At 42.5% G+C, this 17,541-nt stretch overlaps 1 protein-coding gene across 4 annotated transcripts in view; it reads right to left on the bottom strand.

Moving 5' to 3' along the window:
• Positions 1-16,958, bottom strand: part of CASK (calcium/calmodulin dependent serine protein kinase) — a 185,120-nt gene extending 168,162 nt beyond the window's left edge. For 3 of the 4 annotated variants that reach the window (XM_079302012.1, XM_079302011.1, XM_079302010.1), the window contains exon 1: positions 16,284-16,957. In XM_079302012.1, coding sequence (XP_079158138.1) covers positions 16,284-16,342 — 59 coding nt within the window. In that variant the 5' untranslated portion in view covers positions 16,343-16,957. Of the gene's footprint in view, positions 1-16,283 lie in introns of all 4 variants that reach the window. The other variant, XM_079302009.1, reaches the window with a different exon arrangement.
• Between the last annotated feature and the right edge of the window lie 583 nt (positions 16,959-17,541).

Genomic DNA, 17,541 nt, shown 5'->3' on the forward strand with positions numbered 1-17,541 from the left:
TTACAGCCAAGCAGCTTGTATAAAACTCAGGTTTTTTCCTCAATATACTGAAAATGATGCTATACATGTGCTTTAAAAATAAGCAAATAAACAAACCCATTTTTGCCCCCACAGACAGTTATCAGCTTATTATAAAACTCTCTTGGGTAAGCTTAGGCCATATTTCAGAATTTAATGTACTAATTAAAATAAGGACTTGCAGCAGCTCAGCAAGATTTTCTTTAATCTCTTTAATCAGTTTGTTCAAGCATTCATTTCAATTCTATCCTACCTTACAAAAAAAAACAAGTCTGATTTACTCCTACCTGAAAACCCAGTGACATGTTAAAAGGAACCAGAAAGAATGATGGTCACAATTATCTGCTTTTTCTCTCCACATTCAAGTGAGAAGCAGCTGAACACACAAGAGCTGCCACCTTAACTACCCCGACTAATGGACATCCCATTCCTGATTCTCGATGCAAACACAGAGCACAGACTGAATAATCAAAGCCCCTTCCCCACTGACAGGTTAAAGTTCAAAGAAAAGCCTAAAGCAATATTGAACACCTCTTGAGATTCAGATCTTGCTTCTCCCTTCCCCCTGGGTGCAGATTTGGAATGAAGAATAAATACAATCTCCTGTAAACCTTGGATCTGTTCTCTCCAAATACCAAGAGGGTGATTCCCACTACCCAATTTATTATGGAAATCTTACTCAACACCAACTGCTATAGCCAAACCCACATCATATGGCCAAAACCAGAATGGAAATAATCCATGAAACGAGTGCTATAGAAATCATTTGATACAGTTCACAGATGTCACAGTTCAACTCTGCATCTGGGGTAGCACCACTTGGGTTGAGCCACACTTACAATTATTTCCAACTGTTTGCTCATTTCATCTCTTAAGGAGAAAGGACTCCCTTCATATGACAAAATATGAATTTGTCATATGACTTCATATGACAATTTCTATCTTTACAGTCTTGTCCTTTCTGCAGGTATCTGCCCAAACAAAGCTTTAAAACAACTGCTTTATTGTCAAGGGTTTAGTCCAAATGTGACTTCAAATACAAGCTGGAGGAATACTATGCCAAACAAAAAGCACTTTTAAAAAAATATCCATATTCAAAACTGATCCTCCCCATTTTTTTTTCTTTAATCATTCAAGAAAGGTGCTGGCTTGTTTCTCTACAAATGTGAGACTTCTTCTACATGTGACACTCCAGGAACAGATAATTGTGTTAACTATGTGATACCCCTCTGTGACAAAGTAGATTCCAAGTACCATGAAGGCAGCATCACTGAAAGGCCCCTTCCACTAATGTTTCCCAGCACATGACAACCACATGAAATCAGTCCACTGAGAAGAAAATACTTGTCTGAGGAAGAAAAAAAAGTACAATCTCTGCTTTCCTTCCAAAGATACAGACACATCTTCTTTCTGACAAACAGGTTCCCTGGTTTAACTGTTTCCAGGGCTTCCATTCCCAATTCCTACCCAGGTGAAGATTAAAGTTTTAAGAGTAATTACACTGTAGCTGGGAAACTGGACAAAATCCCTGAAGAGAATGACCAAGTGGGAAACTTATGAAAGAGGTGAGGGGAGAAAGGCACTATTTAATCTTGATTTTTTTTTTTTTTTTTTTTTGTCAATCTAGTTTAGCCTCCCAAAAGAGCAGGAACGTGAACAAAAATGACAAAAAAGGGGCGGAACACATCTCAAGAAACACTGCTTGAGAAGATGTTTTCCAGTTTTTTTAGAACTTCATTATATACATTTTACTACATAAAAAGCTTTTGAAAATGAACAGAAACTCCTTTCTGGACAAAATGAAGATAAACTGGAGCCATGATATTAATACTGTGAGTATTTTCTAATATTTGTTGTCCACTTCCTCACAAGGAAAAAATTCCCATTTTATATAATCACCTATAGAAAGCTGTAAGATTTTCAGAACACTGCATAAACATTATTATATCACTAACATTGACTACAATTTAGATAAACTGTTATTATGAGAACTATCTGACTATAGTTAGAATTTCTACTACTAGACACACGTCCTTAAATCAAAAAACCATTTTAACTAGTAAAAGAGCATATGCTAATCAATTTTAATTAGCAACTCACCTTCAACATAATACTGAGAAGCTGAACATAATCCTTTTTTCACTCTGAATAGCACCAAACATTCACAAGAACACTGAAGATTTAGGACACTGGATCATTCCAAACCATACCATCATATTTACCTTGCTGATTACTAGCTCACTAATAAACCTACCTGTTGAAAAAGAGGAGTGACATAAAACATGCTCTACTGAGAACCAGGACTAGGGATGGCTGTGAAAACATCTGACACTGTTGGGGTACAAAACAACAACCACAAAAACAGAGGATATTTTCCATCAGATCCACACTGTCCACTGTCCCACTCCTACTGCACACAATAAGTATACCAGGATCAACAATTTGCTCCTGATTATTTCTGGTTTATTTCTGATTATAACAAATCAGCTCCCATCCATTAAAGCAGACAAAAAATAAAATAGGGGTTTTGCATGTTTTGCAGGGTCTTAGCTCTAAGCAAGTGAAATACCTAACTAGCACTTGGTGAAATGTGATTTTGGACTTAGCACACCTCTGTGCCTTTGAGCTGCTCGAAGGAACGCTGATTAAAAGATTTTTGCACATCATTAAACAACAGCATATTTTCTGAAGCTTTATAAACAACACATTTCCTATGAGCATTTAAGCTGATAGGATAGAAGATCATATTTATGTTTGCTGGAAGTGAAGAAGAATGGGCAAACAAAAAAGAAAAATTGAAGCATTTTACCAGTCCATTTACATGTGGATAATTTTTAAAATGATTTTTAAAAACCCAACCCAACATACAATGTTGCTATCATCTCTGACATACTAACAGGGCAGGATCACACACCCTTCAAATGAGTTTACTGGTGTAACATTTTCCACAAAACATGAACTCCTGCACAAGGCATGCTTCAGACTTTGGAGATACAACTTTCTCCTTTCTATTGGATATCTGTATTTCTGGTTAACTTGAGCAGTAGGTATGTAAGTTTTCCTGAGATTTCAGGAGTCATCCTGTAAGATAACATCAGCCTAAAAAAAACAGCAAGGAAAAAAAAAACCTTGCATTTTTAAATCATTTTTTGAGGACCACCCCCCACTCCCTGCAAAATCACAGAGACCAGATTGAGCGGAATATGTGAAAAATACAAAAAGCACTTTCTGCAAGTTAAAGTATACAAGAAAGAGTGGAGCAGGTTTGTATTTATTATGTATAAAACACTTATAAAATAAGTGTTGATGCAGAAAAACCTTTATTTTCCCAGAAACTGACTGGCCAGGGAAGAATGGTTGCTAGGATGAGTTGACCAAGATCCTATTTCCCCTGGTGAGAAGAGATCAGATAAAATTCCTTCTCCAACACATGCTCACAGAACACAATTCAGCAGCAAAGAATGACCTCTTCCTTGAGCTCCAGAAGCAGTGAAGCCACACAACTTTGCTTTTTCCATGCTGCAGAGGCAAAGCCAACCTGAGAAAAGATAAGCACTTTCCTCTATGGCTTTTACAGCCATTATGGGAAAAAAAAACCAACCCAACCCAACAAATAAACAAAAAAGTCAAATAAAATACCTGAACGTCATCAGGACTTTGAGGAGACAGTAACAGAACAGGTTACCCTGTGCCACTCCCTCTACAGAAAACAAACTACAGCCTCAGCAGGCTGCAGATTCAAAGATACACCTAAAACAATTACACTTTTTCAAAGGTTATCATAACTCTGAGGAGAAACCTTTTCTTAGCTCAGGTTTCAGCAACTGGAACTGCAGTGTGATTTTGCAGCAAGTCAGTTTCCATGGGAGCAAAATTCTGAGTGACAGCCACCCTACAGTCTGCTGGGACCCTGTGAGTGAAGAAAACTAAAAGAGGCATCAGTCTAAACCAGAATACACCGTGTGAAACAACGTATACAAGTTGTTAGGAAAAGTTGTTAGTTGATAGGAATAGAAATGCGAGTCAAAGCAGGGAAAAAAAATCCAGAATGAAGCTTTGGCACAGCTACCGAGGAGTGTCACATTACAAAAGAAATGCTAAAAGAATGAAAACTGGCAAAGATGTATTTAAAAACCACTTAGGTGTATTGACACACAAACTGGAAGTAAAATGCTGGTACTAAAGAAAGCAGCAAACCCCAAAATTGTTCTATATTCAATAGCCAACCACCAGAATATACTGTCCTTGTCACAGTAAAAAAAGTAATGAGCGTGACTTACAAATTTTAACACCCAAAATGAGAGCAAAAAATGCAGGAAGTTTGCTTATTAACTACAGCTGTAGCTGAAGATGAAATAAAGAGATTCCTCTTTAAGAATACAGGATATTTCTCCTTAGAAAAACTCCCTAATATATTCTCAGGGAAAAATACCCACAGGGGACAGCTATTTTCTTCACTATACAAGCTTTACAAAACAAATTCTTCTAACAGCAGTTGTGAAATTCAGTCAAAATTTGTCTTTTTCTGAATACAGATGAAAATGCAGGACCAAATAGCAGCTCCAGATAAATTTCATCCAGAAACTAGAGATGGCAGCAAAGTCTCAAGCTAGCATCTAAGTGCAAGAGGAAAAGTTAAATGAAAAGGAAAATTCTGAGTAATTCTTACAGCTTTGTCCAAACAGTAAACATTTCAAATTGGTTTTTCTTCTTTTTTTTCCTTTTTCAAACAGTGACTAAAAGAAGGAAACCTATCAGTAAGAACAGCTACAAACTACTGTAAGGCTTTATTTTTAAATGCAAAAACTTCACAGATCAATTTTTAGCACACACGAGAAAAAGAATTTTAAAGCAGCTTCCAGCAAAATACACGTTCAAATTCTAACAAGGATCAATATTCTCACAAGTCACCACTGATTTCTGAATATTCCAGCCATATATCTGAAACCACATTTCAGGAAGGTACTATTTTCACACTTTTCCTTGTCTTTACAACTGTAGCACATATTAAGAAGCTGGATATAGCCTGGGTTTTGAGGAGACAATTTCCCACATTCATTTTCTGGAACACTTTAAATTTTTAAAAAATACATTAGCAATATGAGAACCAAAGTCACATTCTGAAATACAACAAACATTCAGGGAAAGAATCAGAGAAGTTCCACAGTGTGACTTTACCATTGTGCTTAACTGGATCCCTGAGAATAATTTCAGATTATACTTGAGTTTGCTGTTTAACACAACACCTAAAGGATCCTGGATATTGAAAAGCATCATCTCAAGAGACACTGTAACTCACCAGCATGGGGAACACCCAAACCAACAGTTTTGCTGTGGATTTTGCCTCCCTACAACCTGGTACACGTTCTCAGAATTTGTCAGTCCGTGCCAGTGCAGGGGCAGCTGTCACTCATCAGTGCTTGCAGCAATCCTCCCAAAATCAGAACACTCAGATTAAAACCCTTCCCTAACACACAGGGCCTGCAAAAGCACTCACCAGGCTAGAAAATAGGGGAAACCAAGGTATTCTTAACAATCCCAGCTGATGTTTTATGGAATCACTTGAAAGTCAGCAGATCCACTAAGAAGGGAAACGAAGCATCCGTGATGATCCCCTTCAAAAAGCAAAAAATATCCAATTCCCAGTCCCTGTTCTGAGCAACTTTTAAGTATTTCAAACACACAACACAAACAACTCTACAATCAGCAATATATTTGAAAACATCCCTTATCAACACAGCAAACAGACAACTCAAACTTCTGAAAACTTCAAACTAAGAATCCAAGTAAGAAGATTCATCTGCCAAGAGCTGAGAAAGTATCCTCAAAGTGTATCTCAATGGCAGCAATGAAGTTTTGAATACTTTACAATTACAAGTGCCTGCAGCAGATAAAAAAAATTGACACACTTGAGATCTAAGATTAGGGAAAGAACTTCTGATATTTTAAGCACCCTGTTTACTTTATGCTTTTAAAGATAATTGAACCTTAAGGGCTGAACATCCGAGAAACTCGGCCAACAGATAACTGCTTTTTCCAGAAAGGAAAAAGTAAGAAAAATAATCTTAATCTAATAGCTCTAACTGAGCAAAATAGTTCTGTCTGACCTTCAGTTTCGAAAGCCCCTTTTGTTCATTTCATGTCTGTAGTGCTGAAGGTCTGAAATTAAGATACTTGCAGAAATACACTAAAAAAGAGGTTAAGTGTAGTTTGGGGGCTGTAGAAAGGAAAACAGAGTTTTCTGTACATGGAAGTTGGTACTTTTCAATCTAAACTTGATCCAGATGCACTAACACAGAACTTTTCCTAAAAAGACCCTGAACAAAAACCTAAACAAACCCTAAGAAAACAGACAGAAAGGCAGATACTTTAACTGAAACAAGGTCTTGATCAATACAATTTATTTCACATTTAAGTTTAAAGCAAAACAAAATATGAAAACAGGTGGCTCGGGAAAACTTTGGTTTTGAATGTCTTGAACATTCCTAAATATGCTATGAGAGCTTTTGCAGACAATCACACCAGAACTAGAAATAACAGATTTGGTTTCTATAAAGATTAGAATTCCTCACAAACATCAAGCATGCTTGCTGTTCAGAGTACACTTAACTGTGAACATTTTAAGTCCTGAAGGACCCAACAAGGCACATGCACATTTGACCATGCATCTAACCATGTCAGAAGCTAATATGCATCAAAGAATTAATTCAAATATCCAACAAGTAAAAACCCCAGACTTAGTTGCCTTCCTAATTTTAATTGGCTGTGTCGCCAATTAAAATCCTGAATGAAGTGAGGTCCAAATGTAAAGTCAGTGCTTGGATTTAATTACAGGGAATGTCTATGTGTATAGGAAGAAGAAAACAACAAATTAGGACCATTAAAAAAAACATATTTTTTTTGAGTGCGTGTGTTAATAATTGCATGTCAATTTGGAACATTTCCTTTCCCTCAAAGTAATCTGTTCCCCTTTTTTTCATGCCCTTTCCTTACCATTGTCTGTATTATTGCAGAAAAGGCTTTGGAAGGTAATTTCCTGATTATACAAAAATGCCAAACTTGCTTAAAAAAACCAAAAAAATCCTAAAATTCTATGATATGGCCTTAGTAACTCACTGTTGTCAAAGGTGAGAAGAGGGGAGAGTTGCCTGCACACTTTATCTCTCTCCACCCCTCAGTCTCTACCTTGAACAAGCCCTGACTGTACTGCAGGGCTGGTAAAGCCAGTGAAAACAGCAGAATAACCATCCAACAAGTATTTTTGTAGTGGCTCATACAGAGCAGGTGAATACAGAAGTTGGCACAGGGGAAGGGTGGCTCACTCAGGGCATGAAAGAACATAAAGAGAGCAACACCTCCTGTTCCACAGCAGCAAACTGAATTCAGCTCCTGTGGCCAAGGTGCTCTCACACACCTCACAGGGCACAGAGAGCAGAAAGGCTGCTACTGCCATGTTTACACAGCCCCCAGCACAGCTACAGCTTGTCCCAGCCCTCCTTCACCACTCATGATATACTCACAGAGGCTGCAGGATCACAAAGGTGCAGATTTCACCTCAATTCCCACCCTGGTTCCTGCTCTGCATGCAGCCAGACCAGGGCTGAGCAGACAGGTCTCTTCTTTAAACCCATCCCAACTCAACCCATCTGCTGCTGCTGCATTCAAGTTCAACCCTGGCAAACATGAAGAGATTCCACAAAGCTCTTTCCCAGGAAAAATTACTAGTTCAGATCACTATTGATGTAGAAAGATCCTATCACTTAATATATAATTGCCTAAATTGTTTGTTATCCTCAGAGACCAGGCTCACCCCCACCTCCTCTATCATCTAACTAGGAGAGGGGTGGAGGAGTGGTTTGAAGAAGGGAGATAAGATTACCTCACTTGCTTCTTCACTATCCCTTCCATTCACAGGTGTATTGATCCCACTAATTGAGTGTAAATGAGTGCTTTCCCACGGTTCAGAACTGCTCCCCTCTGCTCAGTATCAGGAACAACATCTGGAGCCAAATAAACCAGGAGAAAGTAGCCAGCTGACAACATGTGGATTATCAGGATTTCCCTGGAGCAGGGTGGAAGTAAAGCACTAACACACTCCTTTGGCTGGCTTCTCTAAGCAGGAACATCAGGACACAACCAAAGGTTTCACTCATGGACTCTCTCCCCAAAATTAAAGTGGGATAAAAAAGAAGACAGAGGAACAAGCCTAAGTTCTGAAATGGACAGGATAAGTTTTTTTCTGAATACTTTAAAGAGCACTGTACCTGAGAACCTCTCTATAGTTAAGACTTCCTTCCTTCCTCCTAGTGATCTTTGGATCAAAAATTTCCAGAAGTCAACTATCTTCTAATCTCTGGTAACCGAATTTATATGAAGTCATGAGTTACCCAAGAATAATGTGCTCCCTAGGAAAGGCACACTTTGAAATTCTAAGGGTTTCTTAATCTCAGCTGCAGCAGAAGTGACACTTTGATAAGATAAAACTAGTTTTGCAACTTACCTTAAAGTGCTTCCAAACAACTGAACAGAATACATTTTGAACCACTGTAAGTGCCTGTACAGGAGTTACACCCCAGCTTTTACTCCTAAAAAATTTGTTCACAGGGAAGTTTTTGTACAGCTTTCTTAGTTCACATATCTCAGGAAATTTACTCAATATTAAATGCTAGGAAAAACTGCTTATGTCTACATAATCAAAAAGAAAAAGGAGCTGTTAGCTAAAAATGAAATCAGAGTAGCTGCAAGCACTGACCTCCAATTGGGTAATCAAAGAAACAGGTGAAGGAGACAAGTAAAAATCTATTCAACCAAATGCTATTTAGAATCCCTGGTAGAATGCAAATATTCAGAATTTCTTAAACAGACAATGAACTTTGTAAGTTCACAAGAACTATGCAACAACTAGAAATGTTTTCAGGTGCTGAAGACATGTTCTAACTACTGACTTCTGAAAATGTTAAGTCAATACAGAAGTTGGCAAAATATTCACAACACAAGAATGCTGACAAATCCTAAGCCTGGAAGGAAAGCACAGCCCCACTGCACCTTGAACACTGCAGCAAAAGACAAAATGTATGGACTAACTTTCTGGCTACACCTTCTTACTCTATTCTAGAAAAAAAAGGATGCAAGTAAAAGACCAATGTACTTGTTAACCAAGGGACATTCAATTCTGTCCTGTGAAAATACATTAGGCAATAGTCCTCAGTCCTTTTAGTCCTAAATTTATCTTGTAAAAGCTTTTTAGTGGTATCTCTGGAAAGACTTTTCTTCTCATGCAAATCGAAGTAAAAAAAATAAACCCTTATTACAATGTAAAAGTCTTTTATGGTCAAGCTCCAAAAATTACTTGAACCTTATTTCACTGTTTTCACCTCCAGAAAAAGATCCTGGTAAAAGGGAGTTTAAATACCCAGTAACACATCCAGTAATACAAAGGTAGCTGAAATGCCACAGCTTTGCTCTTTGCTGCTGGTTCCAACAAGGGCAGCATTCCTTGCACCACCAGACAGCTCCCAAGGAACACTGGAACCCATTCTGAGTGCAGCAGGAGTTTATGAAGAGAAGGTACTAACCTGGCACACAAAACACAGTTCACTTTACAGCTATGCTCAACTCAAGGCATTCTCTTCCCATGCTTTAGGTGCCTTACCAAGGTATCCTCTTACACACTTCTCTGATGGAGGCAAAGAAAAATAAGTTTCTTGGGGCTGTTTTGGTGGGAATACCTGATTACTACACTGTCTTAAGAGGTAAGTCTGATTTTTTTAACAGGTAGGGATGACAGTTCTGGCCATGCTGATAGTCATGCTGCATATTATTAAAAAAAAAGTACTCCCTTCATTCATGAGAGGTATTTTTATCAATTCCACAATTCAGCACGAAATACCCACTTATAACAACCACTCATTTCTGGAGTCATCATTCTTTAGATGACACATTTAATATGACTACAAGTTTCTGAGAAGAGATCTTTAGAAACATCATATTGAGGTTAATAATGCTTGATTACTGTTCACAGTACTGACATCTGTATAAAAGATTATAAAAAAGCACAGAGTATCAGACAGAAGGCTAAGCAGGTGAGTGGCTGTTGACATAAAATGTGTCTCTCTTCTTTCCCTAATATTTCTCTATCCTAAAGCATTTTATCTTCAGTATTATGTTTGAATTGAAATTCAAAAGATTGAATCAGGAATCACTTGGGTCCTGAAGACTGGCCCCTGTTTTTCTGAAGGCAACAAAGCTTCATACTATTTTAATGAAAAGATCAAATTCCTAACTTAGCAAATCTTCAAGTCAAGGTCACCTTTTTCATCCCACTGACATCTGACCCAGAATCTCAGTAATGAATTAGTCTAAAATCTTCAAACTTTTGAGATGAAATTACACAGGACTAGTCTGATCAGATTTGCTCATTTTTGAAGCTTCCTTCTCTCAGGTATTTAAATACATAAACATATATGCAAAGCCCTTGAACAATCTTCCTCAGCTTGTGTTTTCCCAGATCAGTTCCTCCAAACTTCCCTCTTAAGAAAGCCTTAACCTCCCAATCACTACAGCTGTCTTGCTCACATCATAAGAATCACAGATTCATTTATGTTGGAAAAGACCCCTGAGATCATTGACTCCAACCTTTGACAGATCACACCCTGTCAACTCAACCATGGATGGCACTGAGTGCCACATCCAGTCATCTCATGGACAGCTCCAGGGATGGTGACTCCTCCACCCCTCTGGGCAGCTCATTCCAATGCTCAGCAACCCTTTCTATGAAGGAATTCTTCCTCAAGAAGGATGTACACAAGAGTGCTGCTGGGTATCAGGACAACACTAGAAAAAGCATGCAAACAGAGAGCAGAAATGTACTCTGCAAACAGATTTATTCATTCTATACTGTGTTCAGCTGCTTCTCTTTAGTAGGCAGAGCCTCTTAAGCAGAAACGGGTCACTACTACAGCCAAAATCCATGTAAGAATAACTTAGCTAAGGATATACTCAGGCAATTATACACTACACTGTTCAACCACTATTTTCATGAAGCAATGCACATTATGACCTCATACTTAAATCAAATATTTATTATGATCTGTTACTCTTACACATTGTAACAGAGACAACAGCCAAGAATGTTTTATTAGCAGAGAGTTTCAAGCAGTATAAAAAACTCAAGAGCTAAACTAGACAAATCAGCTGCCATATCCCAAAAGAAGTTCCCTTCCCTTCCCCCTCCCCCCTCTACCAACAGTGAGTACATACCACAGTTGTTTCACAGTTTCATTAGATTTGTCATTAATTACACCTATCAGTTATTTGCATTGGTTTTTAAAGGAAACAAAATCTCAGCAGGGTACTAGAATAAAAGTACATTTGAGAGTCAACAGCATTCTAACTCCTATGAGTGAAAATTGAGGCCACAATGAAAAACAATACCAATGAACCCATCAAAATACCTCTACACAGTCTTGTTACCACAATAATTACAATTATTAGAAGTTTTAAGTATTTCTTGGACAAGGAATCCAACAAGCTCTGTTGTCCTTTTCCTGAACACTCCCAGACTAAGGCATAAATCTAAAGCACCTCCAACTCTAGGTAAGAGCTTAGAATAGAATTGCAACCAGCACCTCCTGCCTGACTTCAGTGGATTAGAAGCCTTCAAATTTTAATGAAAAAAAACCCAAAAAGACAACCAAACCAAACAAACCATGTCTCATGACTTTGCATCCTGAGCTCACATTTGTGGTGTTCAGCAGTGCTGGCAGCCTGGAAGGAGAAGGGAGCAATGCTTGTTGGCTCTTGCCCTTTAACTACTCTTTACTAGATGGAAGTGCCCAACAGAGAGATTCATCCCATCATGGAGAAAGAGGGATGTCAACAAACTAAAATCCTCACACGTGCAGTGCAGAAGAGGATTAGCCTTAACCAACTTTGCAGAGAATGTCCTAAAAGCTCTGACAGCATTAACACCAAACATCATGTTATACTTTGGTACTGGAAATGTAAACAACTGCACTACTACACACCCAATGATGGTACATATGGCCCACAAAGGAAGAGTAAAGTTACAAAAATGTACAAAAAGTTTAAGTGACTATTAGTATCACAGAATGGGTCAGGCTGGAAGAACATCAGTGGGTTATCTGGTCCCACGTCCCTGCTCGAGCAGGGCCATCCCACAGCACATGGCACAGGATTGTGTCCAGATGGGTCTGGAGTATCTCCAATGAGGGAGATTCCACGCTTTCTCTGGACAATCAGTTCCAGTGCTCAGCCACTGCACAGGAAAGAAATTCCTCCCCATGTTCAGGTGGAATTTGGGTGCATCAATCTGCCTGTTGCCTCCTGTCCCATTGCCCCCCAGAGCAGAGCCTGGTCCGTGCTCTGCCCTCCTGCAGACACTGACACACAGGGATCAGCCCCTCTCAGCCCTCTCTGCTCGAGGCTGAGCAGCCCCAGCTCCCTCAGCCTTTCCTCACTGAGATGCTCCAGCCCCTCCATCATCTTTGTCACCTGCCCTGGACCCGCCCCAGCAGCTCCGTGTCTCTCCTGTCCTGAGGAGCCCCGAGCTGGCACAGCAGCCCAGGTGATGCTCACAGGGCTGAGCACAGGGGCAGGATCCCCTCCCTCCACCTGCCAGCCACGCTCCTCCCAATGCACCCCAGGATTAATGACTTCAATTGTGACCAAAGCCCTTTTAAACACAAATAAATGTCTATCATCTTTATCTCATTGTATTTACAACCTAAACATTTGAAGAAACTTTAAGCGACCTCCAGTCCTGCTGTTAGAAAAGTCAGACAATCTTTATGGCTCTTCTCTAATGCTAACATAAACTGATATGGATCTTAAGAGGTACAGAAATATAAAACCAGATAATTTAAAATAAAATCCTTGCAGAACAAGGCTCTATCATAAAAACCTTGCCCCACTCTTCTTCATTCAACACCTACTAAAGACAGGCATTCTCTCTTTGGCATGAAGAAAACTCCTGCTATGTGTATGTGGAGCTCCTGTGAAAAACTCAGAACAGTCTGCACCTTGGATGAGTAGCCAACATGTTTCAATTTTACACCTACTATGTTTTATAAACTACTCAAAGCATTTTGAATGAAGATTCCAATAAAAAATAAAAAAGTACACTTACATTACTATCTATAAGCTGTCAATCAAATACATGGTCTGATCACATTAATAGCCTTAAAGATTTTAGACTGTGTACTTTTCAGCCAACACACAGGGAGAATCTCTTCAAAGGCACCTGGGAGCAAGTTTGGGAAAAAAATGGCACACCTGTATTCTTCATCACTATCACTTATCCTGAGATATGCTAACACATTTGTGAAGGCTAATAAAGAAATCCCCAATTTATTTCTTGCTGAAGAACGTTTGTGCCAGCCAAACTGAAGAGACAATAACCTCAAACATAACATGTCTGATTAAGTAAAAATACATGACTAATATATGTAAGTACATGTTAGTGTCATAAATGCCAATTTAAAAAGTTCAATGAGAAATTGGGATTGTTATTCCAATTTGTATTTTCATATAGCCTTCAGCAATGGAAAGGTGCACTGGAAATATATGCAAAGTAAGATTTTCCTTAACATTTTTTTCTAATGAAAACACGAACTAGAATTTCTCTCTATCCCTCCTGGCCTTTCTTTCCACCCACACCCCTTAAAAATGAAAAATGAATGCTTACAGAACTTAAACACATTAAATGTCACATAATAAACAGTTTATCATTGTCATTCCCATCAATTCATTCATATACTATTGCCCTGTAATTGTTCCTCACCAAAAGCTATTATTGCTGCATTTACTCAAACTCAGTCTTATCAGTTTATTGTGTTTAGAAGTGTTTAAAGCTTATCCTAAAGATCAGAATATGCCTCAACAAATAGGACTGTCTACTGTCAGCCAAGAAGGTATCTCCTGATTTCTCTAGTAAATTGCATGGGAACTTTGACTGAACACTCAGACATTTACAGGCAAAGACCTCTTTCCCACACCCTTTAGGAAAACACCTTTTACTACCATAACTGACAGTGGTAACTACCTATTTAGGAAAGCTTAATTGCACATTTTAGTATTTCATGTGTCCAAAATGCAAATCAGAGCCAGATGTGTTATTTGCAAGAACTAAATCACTGTATCAATCAATAACAAATTCCAGGAACACGCAGACATTGAGTGTATGTTTCACTGAAAGATGTTTGGTCAGATGCATATGTAGCAATTGAAAGCAGATTTACAGCAGCTTTCCTCAAGTTTCTTATGGACAGGAAAGGTGGTACCCAGAATCTGTAAGCTACATAAAAATGCTGCACCCCTGGTCCCCTGGAATTTACCTGCATAGCATTGCAAAGAAACAGGAATACCAATCTTAAATTGTACATGAAAGTTGTGTATTTATTTTAGATGCCTGGGTTTTTAGAGGACTGACTTGACATCTGTGTGGAAAAGCCTGAGTAATCACAACCAGCTATCAGCCCTTCACACCACCACTGCTATTTTCAGTGATACACCCTGTTTTTGCTACAGTGCTCTTGGCATCATCATGCTACTGTGATTCAATATTTATCTGTTAGATCTAGTTACATCACAACACCCTCTGTACTACCTAAATCTCGTGTGGAACTTCTGCAGCTAACACCTGAAATCCACGGGTTTTGAGCTCTGCCTTCCAAATTCTCCAGGCACAGAACAAAAAGTCAGTGGAGATGTGCAAACATCTGGCCCCCTGTGAATCATCCATCCTCCAAAGGGTGTGCAGTCATGCATGAGCACTGCACCTCCCTTCTCATGGCAATCGGGCAGGAATAAAACCGAGTGTGAACTGCAGTGGTTAGCATAAAACCACTTGTGAAAGGAGTGTGCCAAAAATTGTGTTCAAAACACCTTTAATAACAAGAGTTTTGCTCCTACAGAGGAACTTCACCAGCATCAAGTTAAAGCAATCATACACCAGTTACGATGGCAAACAAGGCCCTTGGAGGTTAGTATTTTTAAAAGTTGTGTTAGCAAGGTGGTAGTGTCTTGTGAAACGACACAACCGAGTGCTGAAACTTCTGCTGACAACAAAGCCACCTGCTATGTCCAAGACCAGCATTTCAGTATAATCCGGAGAAAAGATTAATTCTAGAATATTTTTAGCCCCAGCTTTGAAAGCAGACAGCACTCCATACCCACTGAAAAGCACAGGGGTGGAGAGCGGGCAAGAGAATACATGCAGGAAACATTCTTTGTTTATAATCAAAACATGGACAATTATTCTCATAAAATCCATTGTCAGGAAGAAAAACTCCAAGCACACTGAACTGTGGCTTGCAGAGCAATCTCAGCTTCGGAATCAGACACACAGAAAATTAAGCAGTCTCAGTATCACTGTATCTTTCGTGTCCTTTTTACAATACAGACACAACTACGGAAAAATACATGAAAGGCGACAAAGAAATAAAGAAAGGATTTCAAAACTGAGCAGTCACAGGAATACGGGGGCAGGAGAGAATGGAGTTCAGGTTTAATTCTTTATCACCATCTGATTTGGGGGAGTCTCTGCATTTTCTTGGCGACTCGAATTGTCATTTTCATCCAACAGCGGTAACCCGAAACAGCAGCTGGGGAACGCCAGCCACTGCCTCAACTCCCAGGTTTCACACAAGCCTCGAGCATCGGTTTAACAGCAGTTGCATAATAAGACTCAAAAGGCCAAGCACTCCTCCTGCCTTGTACATCTCCATTTCCACGCGAACGGGAGTGATGGATGTGGACCAGAACCGAGCGCTACCCGAGCGCCACTACCAAGCCGGTTATTCTGCAGCAAAGAAGAGGAAAACCCAACACCTGGCGCACAAACGGGCAGACACCCAGCGAATAGGTGGATCTACGGAGAGCTATCTTCCCTTTCCCTTCCCCAAGAGGCAATCCTCGATGGGTGTGCCAGGAATGGGATATCGGGGGGAGGAGAAGAAAAGGGGTGGGAAGTGGTTGCCGCTTGCTGCAGCCAGGCTGAGCGATGGCGAGGTGGTTAATCATGGTGGCTGAGGAAACATGGGGTCACTTCTCCCCCTTCCGCCTCCCGCGTGACGAGGACAACGGGCACCGGCCGCGGGGGGACCCGGACCCGGGCCCGGCACGGACCCGCGGCGGCGGCTCAGGTGGGTCCCGGGCGGAGCATCCCCGCGCCCGGTGCGGGCGGGGGGCGCGGGGCAGCGCTCCCCCCGCCCAGCCCTGCCCTGCCCGCTCCCCGCCGCACTCACTTGCCGATCACCTCGCAGAGCTCGTACACGTCCTCGAACAGCACGTCGTCGTCGGCCATGGTCCGGGCGGGGGGGCTCAGCCCGAGAGGCGGCGGCCCCGGGGACGCCCGGCTCCCCCGCCGCTCAGCGCCCACCGCCACCACGGTAAATCCCGGCCGCTCCCAGCGCCGCCCGCCCGCGCGGGGCTGCCGCGGCCGCGCCGGGACTCCCCGCTCCTGCCGCTCCTCCTCCGCCTCCTGCCGCGGCCGCCGCCGCTCCCCGCGCGTGTCGCACCCCCCGCGCCCCCGCCTCCCGCCCCCCTCCCGCCCCCTCCTGCCGCGCTCAGCCGCGGCTCCCGGCGGGCGGCTCCGGCTCAGCGGGGCGGCGCGGGAGCCATGGAGGGGATCGGGGCGGGCGGCAGCGCCGGGGCTCTCCCTCGCCGGGCGGGAGCGGGACGCGCGTTCCCGGGCGGGCGGGAGCGCCGGGAGGGAGGATAATAGTGGGAGGGGGGAAGGGCGGGGGGAGTCCAGGCGCGGGCGCCGATTCCGCTCCCGGCCGCGAAGGAGGAGGCGGCGGCGGCGGCGGCGGCGGCGGCGAGGCGGCGGTCGCGACAGGCGCTCGCGATAGGCGCTCGCGGTACCGAAGGGCGGGCGGACGGGCGGGCGCGCGCGCGCTCCCGGTGCCGCCGCCGTCACGCAAAACCCGTCACGGGGGCGGGCGCCGCCGGGGGCGCGCGCGCACGCGCGCGGGGGGCCACGCCCCTCGGGGACCACGCCCCCAACCGCCCGCTCGAGGGGTCCGGGGAGGCGCGAGGGGAGGGGTCGGGTGGGGGCTCGCGCAGGCGCGGGGCGCGGTGACGTCATGGCGCGGGGAGGGGGTGTGACGTCATGGCGCGGGGAGGGGGTCGGGGCGCGGGAGCCGCTCGCTCTTATCGCGGCTGTGGCTCTTATCGCGACTATCGCCGCTCTCACTCTCCCCCATCGCCCCCGCAGCACCCGGGGCACGCACCAGCGGCTCCCGGCGCGCACGCACGAACCGGCTGTGTCAATAAAGAACCTCTGTGCGAAGCGGGCTCGTGCAGCTTTGTCCCGTGCTTTACTCTTCATTCCGTGCATTCCAATAGGATGTGGGTATTTTCTGCAGCACGATCTGTGTCGCTGGGAAAGGCGCTCTTTCTCCCTGGAACAGTGAATTCACCTTTTGGGAGTTCCTCCAGCTGTGCGAGTAACAAACACCCAGCTGTGGTAGAAACAGCGTGCGGAACATCGGGTGCGCTCTA

Source organism: Erithacus rubecula (assembly GCF_903797595.1).
Source record: "Erithacus rubecula genome assembly, chromosome: 1".
In the NCBI taxonomy this organism is placed as follows: Eukaryota; Metazoa; Chordata; class Aves; order Passeriformes; family Muscicapidae; genus Erithacus; species Erithacus rubecula.